Source organism: Annulohypoxylon truncatum (assembly GCF_022578515.1).
Source record: "Annulohypoxylon truncatum strain CBS 140777 unplaced genomic scaffold F4807scaffold_18, whole genome shotgun sequence".
Classification (NCBI taxonomy): Eukaryota; Fungi; Ascomycota; class Sordariomycetes; order Xylariales; family Hypoxylaceae; genus Annulohypoxylon; species Annulohypoxylon truncatum.
The window spans coordinates 432,878-443,780 of NW_025953804.1; the positions used below are offsets into that span (position 1 = coordinate 432,878).

General features: G+C 50.4%; 5 protein-coding genes across 5 annotated transcripts; 3 read left to right on the forward strand and 2 right to left on the reverse strand.

The window, feature by feature from the left end:
* Window positions 1–45: 45 nt before the first annotated feature.
* Window positions 46–1,250, reverse strand: F4807DRAFT_101906 (TFIID-31kDa-domain-containing protein). Its single transcript, XM_047992641.1, has one exon. It carries the CDS (start codon window positions 1,094–1,096, stop codon window positions 209–211), a length of 888 nt encoding a protein of 295 aa, XP_047853776.1. The 5' UTR covers window positions 1,097–1,250; the 3' UTR covers window positions 46–208.
* A 440-nt stretch (window positions 1,251–1,690) lies between these two features.
* Window positions 1,691–4,982, forward strand: F4807DRAFT_427784 (histidine biosynthesis trifunctional-protein). The gene is made up of 2 exons (XM_047998200.1): window positions 1,691–4,299; window positions 4,350–4,982. The coding sequence occupies exons 1-2, from the start codon at window positions 1,854–1,856 to the stop codon at window positions 4,547–4,549; spliced, it is 2,646 nt and encodes an 881-aa protein (XP_047853777.1). The 5' UTR covers window positions 1,691–1,853; the 3' UTR covers window positions 4,550–4,982.
* Window positions 4,983–5,004: 22 nt separating this feature from the next.
* On the forward strand, window positions 5,005–6,686 carry F4807DRAFT_101971 (uncharacterized protein). Its single transcript, XM_047992643.1, has one exon. It carries the CDS (start codon window positions 5,442–5,444, stop codon window positions 6,117–6,119), a length of 678 nt encoding a protein of 225 aa, XP_047853778.1. The 5' UTR covers window positions 5,005–5,441; the 3' UTR covers window positions 6,120–6,686.
* On the reverse strand, window positions 6,495–8,489 carry F4807DRAFT_460950 (putative pantothenate transporter; the record flags this gene model as incomplete). The annotated part of the gene is made up of 8 exons (XM_048001607.1): window positions 6,495–6,514; window positions 6,580–6,753; window positions 6,812–6,894; window positions 6,950–7,236; window positions 7,318–7,757; window positions 7,821–7,929; window positions 8,014–8,196; window positions 8,271–8,489. 8 exons carry the CDS (start codon window positions 8,487–8,489, stop codon window positions 6,495–6,497), a joined length of 1,515 nt encoding a protein of 504 aa, XP_047853779.1.
* Window positions 8,490–9,282: 793 nt separating this feature from the next.
* Window positions 9,283–10,853, forward strand: F4807DRAFT_101922 (alpha/beta-hydrolase). The gene has a single exon (XM_047992642.1). The coding sequence runs from the start codon at window positions 9,436–9,438 to the stop codon at window positions 10,393–10,395; it is 960 nt and encodes a 319-aa protein (XP_047853780.1). The 5' UTR covers window positions 9,283–9,435; the 3' UTR covers window positions 10,396–10,853.
* Window positions 10,854–10,903: the final 50 nt, after the last annotated feature.

Here is a 10,903-nt window from a genome sequence, read left to right on the forward strand (position 1 = left end):
ATCTTCCCTTGCCTAGTTGCCTCGCCTAGGCGGGTACGTGGCCCAAAATTTGTCTGTCGACGAATATGCAATATGCATATCGTCGTAGAACGTGCAGAATACTCCATTCGTATTCGTAATACCTCCTCAAAACCGTAACGCCAATTTCCGTGCTCCTCACCAAACCTACTCGGCAAGACCATAAGCGCAACGGATGGTAGTCAACCGATCACTCCATACCCTCCATATCCTCATCCACCATATCATCACCGAGCAGCTCATCCAAGCCCCCACCCTCACCCTCGCCCTCCTGCGTTCCTTCCGCCGCACCACCAGCACCGGAGGCATTACCATCCTTCTTCCCACTCCCATCCTCCTCCATATCCTCGTCCTCACTATCATCACCGCCCTCACCTTCCCAATGGTCCTTGAGCCCCCATCCCTGGCCGCCGAGCACAAAGCGCTCGTTGGGTAAGCGGACGCCCCACTCGTTGGCAAGCACGCGCGGCAAAGCGACCTTGTTGCGCTCGCGCGCGAGCTCCTGCAGCCAGTCCTTGCTCGCGCCGCCGCCGCCCGCGGCCCCCCCGGCGCCCCCGCGGAACTGGAACGACTGCCGCGACGCGATCGCTAGGTTGATCGCGTTGGGGCTGACGACGGCGTCGGTGACGCCCGGAGCGCTGGGCGCCGCGCCAGACGACCCGCTCGGTTTGGAGCCCGCGTGCGATGTGTACGGGTCTGTGGATAGGTGGATCGCGTCGGAGAGGACGGACGACGCGTGGCGGTACGCGAAGTCTAGGAGAAGGAGGGGCACGCGCTGGTCGAATGATGTTACGCCTTGCGAGGTTAGGAGGAGCTCGATTGTGCGCGCGTCTCTAGGGCGCGGGGCGTGTGAGGGCGTGGGTGAAGAGGGGGTTTGTTGTTGTTGTTGGGGCGCGGCGTTGGCGGCGCCGGGTTGTGTGGCGGTGTTGTTTGTTGAGGAGTTGGTTGCTTGGGTATTTTGGACGGTCGTAGTCCCGCTTGTTGCGGTATTTTGAGTTGGCTGGGAGCCGGATTGTGATGGGCCTGCTGCCGAAGACGAGGGAACCCCGTTGGGTTGGGGCTGGGATGTTGAGGCCATCGTCGCGGTGGGCGAAGGATGGCTGAAGGGTGATGCCGGGCCTTGATTGCTTTAGGCAGGTAGGGTTTAGAAAAGACAAGGGTCGGATGATTTAGAGGCCGTAGTATTCGTGCAGCTCCAAAGATATAGTGAACGATGAGTTGAGTGGAATCGCGATCGCGCTGTTGAATACCAAGGCTGTTTCGATGCGAATTTAAGTAGATGAAGACTTGTTTGTGATTTGTGGTTTTCTTTCAGATCGATTGGCTTAGGCAAACTCGCTCAATTTTGTCTCGTCAAGTTTGGTGTATTGTGTAGCTCCGTGAAAATTAGGTGAACGGTGAACGGGGAATATGAGAAGACGTATAATGTAATGGTTGATATGTAGAAGAAAAAGGCGGTTTAAGGTCAATTGTTGTAACTGGCGGGTTGAGGCTCACAAAATAAATGGGTCTATAAATTCTAGGTACCGGTGGGTACCAAGATAAATGGGGACTGCTAAGTCCCCACTTAAGAGGGGCGCTAATTGCGTAGCTTCAGTTTCCATGTTGGAGGGGTAAGGATTTTTATGCCCCGCCATCATTGGACAATCAGCTCATGCACGCCGATTTTAGGAACGTCATTGTGAACAATTTATTTTTTCCTTTCGCGTTCTAATTCAGTCAGAGTCATCTTAGGCTTTATTATTATTATTTACTAGCCGAAACTTCCTAGAGTTGAATATTCTCAATTTTACTGAGCGTACCAAGTTACCTATTCAGAAGTCAACTGTTTCCTCATGGAGACGACATTACCACTTCCATTCCTCATCTCCGTCGATGTCCTATCTAATGCGGCTTCGAACGGAGAGGGGCAAGGTCTAAATCAAGCAGAAGTCTCCTGTTTAGGTTGCGTCTTCTTCGAGGTGACTCAGCAAAATTTCGAAAAGCTCCTTGAGCACCTCGTCCAGGTCAACGCCGCTACCCTTCACACATTCTTCGATGCCACCGGTCTTGAATCAAAGAGTGATGTTGTCACATTATTGGATTACGGCGCCAGGAAGGTTTTTGTCCAGCCGGAGAGGCTGTCGGAATTCACAGAGTTTGGTAGGCGTGTAGCTCCGGTAGTGAGCAAATTGAACCAGGTATCCTTCGGGACAGAGCATGGACTTCTTCTCAAAGATTTCGACCAACGGAACTGCGATGTATCCGGATTCATGGAATCGAGCAAGGCCACTAAGATGCCTCCGCTGTACATCAAACCTATTCAGGACACCATTTATGACCACTTCGTCGACATATGTTCACAGTTATCCGCTATTCCTATTGTCCCATCTACAAAATTGACAGTTCAAGCAGAAGAAGCAGAAAAGAAAATATTCGTGCCTAAATTGTTTTCTACGTCGTGGAAATCTGATCGGCCTGATCATTTGTTGCCCACCGTTGTTTGCGACACGGCAGGTGTAGCGCTCGGTTTGGTATATAGCAGCGAAGAGAGTGTTGCTGCATCCCTGAAGACGAAAACAGGCGTCTATCAAAGTCGTAAGCGAGGACTCTGGTATAAAGGCGCTACCTCTGGAGATACGCAGGAGTTGGTAAGGATATCTCTAGATTGCGACAACGATGCGTTGAAGTTCGTAGTCAAGCAAACAGGAAAATTCTGTCATCTCGATCAGCATGGATGTTTCGGCGATCTAAAGGGAATTTCAAAGCTCGAACAAACACTGGTTTCGAGAAAACGGTCAGCACCCGAAGGATCATATACTAAGAGACTTTTCTCAGATGAGAAGCTCCTGAGAGCAAAGATAATGGAAGAGGCAGAAGAACTTTGCAATGCACAGACTCCGGAAGAAGTTGCTTTCGAGGCGGCAGATCTGATATATTTTGCCCTGACCAAGGCCATTAGTGCCGGGGTAAGTCTAGCCGATATCGAGGAGAACCTCGACGCCAAGAGCTTAAAGGTCAAGAGGAGGCCAGGTAATGCAAAGGGTCAATGGGCACAGAAAGAGGGAATCACGAACGGCACTGCGGAGAAGGCAAAAGAAGCTGCAAAGGACTCAGCAACCCCTTTGACATCCGCCCCTGCCACTACAGCTCACACAGCCCCGGATGTCGAAAGAATTACCTTGAAACGAGTAGACGCCAGCAAAGTCAGCGCAACTGAGGTTTCGGAGGCTCTGAGAAGGCCGTCCCAGAAGTCCGCTGATGCGATCATGAATATCGTTACACCCATCATCAATGATATAAGAAAGGATGGCGATAAAGCCTTGCTTTCTTATACACATAAATTCGAGAAGGCAACTTCTTTAACTTCACCAGTACTCAAGGCCCCATTCCCACAATCGCTAATGAATCTGCCCCCTGAAACTATCAAGGCGATTGATGTCTCTTTCGAGAATATTCGCACGTTCCACGCCGCACAGAAAGAGCAGCCGCTGAAAGTTGAGACGATGCCAGGAGTTGTGTGCAGCAGATTCTCTAGGCCGATCGAGCGAGTTGGTCTGTACGTGCCAGGCGGAACCGCTGTCCTACCCAGTACTGCGCTTATGCTCGGTGTGCCTGCCATGGTGGCTGGATGCCAGAAGATTGTGATTGCGTCTCCGCCGCGCTCTGATGGTAGCATTACACCAGAGATCGTATATGTTGCCCATAAAGTCGGAGCTGAGAGTATTGTTCTAGCTGGTGGCGCACAGGCCGTGGCAGCGATGGCATATGGCACGGAGAGCGTCAGCAAAGTGGACAAGATCCTTGGACCCGGCAACCAATTCGTAACCGCCGCCAAGATGTTTGTGAGCAACGACACCAACGCCGGTGTGAGCATTGATATGCCGGCCGGCCCTTCAGAAGTGCTAGTAGTGGCGGATAAGGACGCCAACCCGGCTTTCGTCGCTTCAGATCTGTTATCTCAAGCCGAGCACGGTGTCGATAGCCAAGTTGTCTGCATTGCTGTTGATTTGGATGAGCAGCAATTACAAGCGATCGAGGATGAGGTACACAAGCAGGCCATGGCCCTGCCACGAGTAGATATCGTCAGGGGAGCTATCAGTCACTCTGTCACATTCTTAGTCAAGGATGTTGAAGAAGCGATGAGAATTAGTAACAAGTATGCTCCCGAGCACCTGATACTACAGCTTAAGGATGCCGAGGAAGTTGTAGATAAGGTCATGAATGCCGGTAGTGTGTTCATTGGGCAATGGACCCCTGAGAGTGTTGGTGACTACTCTGCCGGTGTTAACCACTCTCTACGTGAGTATTTCAAATCTTTCATGTTGTGGACTTATGCTAACCGGACGTAGCTACATATGGCTATGCCAAGCAATACTCTGGAGTAAATCTTGGCTCGTTCCTCAAACACATCACAAGCTCGAACTTGACCGCCGAGGGGCTTCAGAATGTGGGAGGTGCGGTCATGCAGTTGGCTAAAGTGGAGGAGTTAGAAGCACATCGGAGGGCCGTGAGCATCCGTCTGAGCACCTTGACCGGGGAGCAGATATGAATCGGCGGGCTGGATGGCACAGACTGATGTGACTGTCCGAAGAGGGAAGGGAGGCCGATAGTTATTCACTTGTGTTACTCCGGATGTCGTTACTATTCGGCAAGAAGCCGAGACCCATTACCTGATCATTAAATTGCTTCGTTGTCTGATGCTACGGCATGATTTGGGATGTGGTGTATGGATAATAAGTTGATAATCAAAAAGGGGGGGTGTGGTGAGACAGGCATATCGATGCGATAAAAGTAATTGGACAAAAGCTTGTTTGGGCTTGTACCGATTAATGCCTTCAGTGGCGATTGAATTATTGCACGGACACGAATTTAGCACGTGGTAGACCCCAAAAACCAGCGTCACTTGGTAATTGAGAGATAAATATAAATTTGGAGTCAACCGAGTTTGGATTGCATGTGCAAAAGCCGGCTGACCTTTACAATCCCGAAGTTTCTCCATTTACTTTTAATTTCGATGTAATACGCAATAGGAATTAAAACAGAACTTCTGAAAGAACATGGTATGCTTAGTAGGTTAACTCAAAGAGATAGTTCACTATTGGGGTTTAACAAGCCGTAAATCCGAAAGAAGTGAGTGCATTACATAAGTATCCCGGAGCCGGGTGGGGTGGCGTTTGCGTTACACCGAAGACTACCAACTCTCCCGCCCGTCTCCCGTCCGTAGTCCCACTTTAATTGTTAGCTTATTCTGGAAGGAAGCTGCTGTCAGGACTATTCTGGAATTCTTAATTCGGTTTACAGAAGTTTGGCGTTTGACTAAATCTGGCCAGATCATTTCTACTATAACCTACGATCCTGGCACTTCATACTTACACATACCCCCTTCAAGAAGCCAACCAATCCTAAGCATTTTCACCAACAGGCCTAGCCAATCAATCGTCATGGCGTCTACCAAACACGGCAATTCCGACGACAGAGTCCTATATTTCGCATATGGCTCCAACCTCTCCCTGACCCAGATGCAACACCGGTGTCCTAACTCTCAACCTATCGGCCTCGCGCATTTGCCTGGATGGACTTGGCTCATTAATGAGCGGGGTTATGCGAATATCGTCCAAGGCCAAGCCCTTACGTCTGTGTCATCATCCACATTTTCGCCTTCATCTGCGTCTTTAGCATCTTCTTTAACCTCGCATATCCCACGACTAAGCGGGAACGACGAGAAGGATAAAAAGGGTGTCGAGAAGGGAGTTAAAGAAATCTTAGAAAGTGCGGCAGGGAATGAAAGTAAACGAGGCGTCTACGGTATCCTATATCGTCTACATCCGGACGAAGAGAAGATGCTAGATCTCTGTGAGGGTGTCCCGTGGGCATATGAGAAGTGGTTCCTCGATGCAACCTTGCTTCCACATGCTGACTCCCAGGATACAGAGGAGGGGGAGACAGTCCGAGCGCTTGTGTACATTGATTCTAAGAGAGTTTTATCAAGTGCTCCGAGAAAAGAGTACGTAGCCCGAATGAACCGAGGCATTGACGAAGCTACGAAACATTTTGGGCTACCAAAGACATATGTCGATGCTGTTATGAGACCCTTCATCCCGGAGAGAGCAACGGGATAGATAGGGCAAACTTGTCGATAGACCCACAATAGACTCCCCCTTAACCACGATTATGTTCTAATGTTTAATATGTACATGTATGAGCGCTTATATCCACAGTCTTGCTTTAAGCTAATAACGCCTAGTTGACGATTCAAGCCAAGATAACCCCCTAATGAATTGGCTCTATCCAACATTAAACCATACCAACACGAGTACCTAGTCAGAAAATGCCGTATCAACTTTATACACACGCACCTATGCACAGACAATATCCCAGAAACAAAAGAAAATTCGACCCATCAAATTTGACACCCGTACCCAGCTGACTAACATATGAAACCATCCCTTAAATTTGAAGCCCACAAGTTTCTACACGTCGCGGTTGTAGGTAGCCTAAAGAGTATAGAAGAAGTCTAAATTGAGAACCAATTAGCATAGAAACTCGACTATTGCTGTGAGATATTAAGGTGTAACATACCTGGGTGGTGGTCACCAATTTCCTCTATGCTCTTCTCTCTCATAATGGCGGCCTCGTCAGAGAATTGGTTCGCCTTCTTCTTCTTGTTCAAGTAGCCGAGATAACACCGAAGTCCTATTGATGAAAGGAGCATCAGAATAGACATTCCAAGGGCTGCAGCGTTCCCTTTGCTATCTGTGAGAGGATAGGTGGTGAGTAAAGATCTCTTAGATGTGGGTGGGAGGTTACTCACAGTAGGGTGGGTCTTGGTAGGCCTGGGTTCCTGAAATAGCGAATATATGCGGGAATATGTTGAAGAATGCCAACATGGAGCCTCTGTTCTTACGTTAGCCACTGCGTGAATATCCGAAAATTTCATGAAGGAGCCCACCTTCGCGTGTAGCCGACGAAAGACATAGCACCCCACGATAGTTGTAACACAGTGCTCGGGTACATGGAAAACGCGACGAGACACGTAGCTGCGAATCGGACATTGCGGTTCGTGACCCAGATCAAGGCGGCGTAGCCTATCACTGCGCCTACCGTAGTTGAGGCTAGGACGATGCCTCGGGCGTTGGTGATATCTGCAATCCTGCTGAAGAAGATAATTCCGACGCAGCCACACACGTAGACGATGACGGTGAAAAGCTGCGCGCTCACATCGCTGTATCCAAAGCCCTAGATAATCCATTAATATTACAAGAGCTCTTGCTTATGGAATTCCAAGATGATGGGGCCTTGGCTCGGGTGTGCACGTACTGAAATGATATCCGGCAGAAAATTGGATAGGGACCCCTGACAGAAGGAACTTGCACAACCGACTAGCATGAAGAGCCAGAAGTGAACGTCCAGCATGATCTTCCAGATATGGCTAATCTTGATTGTCTGCTCTGACTCGGCAGTGTTATGAGCTCGTGCGCTCCTCTGGACGATATGTTGCTTCTCTTCCTCGGTGAAGCCCCAACGAACCCCCTGTGGGCTGCTAGGTAGGAAGAACAAGACGATGAAAGAGAAGCCGATAGGTACGACACCCTCGATGAGAAATATCCACCGCCATGCTCTCCACCCGTTTGCGCCATCTAGATCCTTCACAATGGCATAGGCGATAAGACCGTTAAATGCACCTGCGATGGTAGACATAGACGAAAGAACGGCTCCACGGGTCGCGTATTCCGAGTACTGGTACCAAAATGAAAGATCTATAAAACATCGTTAGAAGTTTATGAGATATGAGGGCCTGTTCATGTGTTGTGTGAACATACAGAAGATGCCGCCCTGAACGAATGACTCCGCCGCTCCGATGAAAAACCGTATCACGAGTAATTGGGCGCCGTTCTTAGCTATAACGGTTAAGGCAGTCAAGACTCCCCACTGTTAAAGGGCAAGATGAAAAACTCTTCGTCAGCCCAAAGTCCGGATCAGGGGGGTTTGAACTGAGGTTAGTGTCGGTCTTACCACTATCATAGCTCCGGCAAACTGCCTATTCGGGTGAATCTTTTTGATCAAGAGAGTCCCCGGGAGCTGGAAAATAATCGTCGCCACCAGAAATATCGTCGCCGCATTCGAGTAGTCTCCGGGGCTGAGATTCATTTCTTCGGTGAGGCCGGCAATCTTAGCATTACCGAGATCGGATTTACCCTGTTCGGTGGTGAGCATACATCTGCTATAATAGGGGTATATCTGAGCAACATCTAGAGACGTAGGAGGCTTACCATCGTAGCGAAGAAGTAGACGCTGGACAAGAGTGGTAGGATGAATAAGTCGAGCTTCCATTTTACTCTGCGCGCAAGCTTCGGATCAACAACTTCTCGTACCTCATCCTCCTTGGTAAAACTCTCTTCGGAACTGGGACTACTCGTCGGCAACAATACTGAGGGTTCCCGGAATTCGACCGGGTCGACCTCGATTCTGTCTGAACTCTTCGAAGCCATTGTTGTCGATATTGTTCAAGTGTAGGTAGATGTTGAATATGATGATAATACTCCAGATAAACTAAGATACGGGTTCCTGCATCTAGATTATCTTATATCATATCAACAGCCTAAATTTGCTTCGTCGAGCGTAAGTCGCGTTTCGAAACCCACTTTGCTCTGGGCATAGCAGGGGTGCTGTTCTAAGTATGTAGAGGCTTAGACATCTAGATATGGAGAAAACCAACAGCAGCTATGTTACGTAGACTCTTCCTATGGGAGGGGACCATGTTCACATAAGCATATCGCAAATTAGCAACTATCAATGTCTATCACTTACCCTATTCTGCCATCATCAACTTCACTCCTGCCAGTATCGGTTCACATGTCTCAGGGGCAATCGGTGACGAGCCCCTCAGACGCCATGACGCGAAGAAGCGCATCTGCGGGCAGCAGCCACATGGTATTCGCTACTGGCGGCAGCGTCGGATCCGCATCATCGTGCGTCTGAGAAGACACGACGCCAGACGGGGAAGCCAAGCGGTATTGACCCGGCCGCGAGTTTGGGACTCAGGCCTGCTCTCGCGATTGGGCGAATGGGGGGCGCATTGGCCGAAGCGAAATTCGCTCTGAACTGCCGGCTCGGCCGCAGGATCTGCAGGAGCCCGAGCGATTTTCGCTCGACCGGGGTGGCTCTCTCTCACACCTCGTACCATCCGTACACACTCCCAGACTGCCAGATACACACATCAAATGCGTCGGAAACGGAGCGCATGCCAATTCGCCGCCCGCCTATACAAGATTGCAGCATTGTGCAACGCCATTAAACACGAACGATGGCTACTCACGCATGTAAATCTATTTCCCGATTTGTGCCTTGGCGTCAACTGCCGTTACGACGAAAATTATTAAGACCAAAGACACATACATAAGGTACCTACGTGCTATATACTATTAGGCAGACAGGATGGATAATAGGCCACTATCAGTCGCGGACGTTCCCCCACGGTTCCTCAATGCCACGCTACTCGTCGGCCACATCCCTCACAGGGCCCTCGCCTCCGACCCACGCGTGTCTTATGCGCTATACGTGCCGCCGCAGCGCTACTACGACAGCCACAACGGGGCAGGGGGGCCAGCACCCACAATCCCGGCGCCAGCCGCCAAGCTCCCTCTGCTAGTCTCAGTGCACGGCACCAGGCGCCACATGCACGACGTCTACGAGCTAGCCCCGTTCGCCGACGCCGTGGGGTGCGCGATCCTCACGCCGCTATTCCCGACGGGGCTCGACGGCCCCAACGACATCGATTCCTATAAATTGCTCCGCTCGAAGACGCTGCGGTCGGACCTCGCGCTGCTGTCGATGCTCGACGAGGTCGCGGCGCGCTGGCCGGACGTCGACACGGACCGCATCTTCCTCATGGCGTTTAGCGGCGGCGGCCAGTTCGCGCACCGCTTTCTTTACCTGCACCCCGAGCGCCTGGCGGCCGTCAGCGTCGGCGCGCCGGGCCACGCGACGGTGCTGGATGAGCGGGAGGATTGGCCCGTGGGGATTAGGGATGTCGAGGGCCTTTTTGGGAAGAGTGTTGATAAGGCTCTTATTAGAAAGGTGCCTATCCACCTTGTCGTCGGCAGTGCAGACGTCAAGATCCACGGCGGTAAGGAGTTTTGGGCTTGGATTAGGGAGTTTCAGGCTCGGCGTGGCGCTGCAGGTGCAGATATTGGCGATGCGTCGGCGCTTCTGCCCGTTGACCGAGGCAGATTTGAGACCCTGCATAACCTGCGCGACGCGTGGAAGCAGGATGGTATTGAGGCCCAACTAGATGTTGTCGAGGGGGTGTCCCACGACGCTAGAGGCGTTCGCGATCACGTATTGGCATTCCTGAAGCCAAGGATACAGAATCATTCTAGCGATTGTGTACTATGATTACTAGAATCGGCACACTTTGGCAACGTCTTCTTATCATTAAGAACACTTGCCTCGGGTTTTCAATATCGTTCCAAGTCAGTTGTGTAGGACTAGACCATACTTCGAATTATGAATGAAAGCTTATCAATCAGCGTATACCAGCCTGCATGATTTTCGACTTTTGTAATTAAAACATCGCAGTTATTGTATGTAGCCATTTGGATGATGGCGGGTGGCAGCGTAAAGTGAGTGGTCACAGAGGCAGGCTGGCTCTGCCTGCTGGCTGTAATACCGTATGTACACAACGCGCCTCGTAAGATGTGATACGGTTGATGGCTATTGGATTAACCAAGACGAAATACGCCTAGCCCCTGGTCACAAGGTAATTCCTCTATGATGATAAAGAGTGAGTAACTAGGTATGTATGGTTAACGATGTAGGTAGCGTACCTATTGCCCGTAAGAAATCAATGTTACCACAAAAAAGCCTTGCAGCCTTAGTAGGCGATCTGTAAAGAGAATGGCTA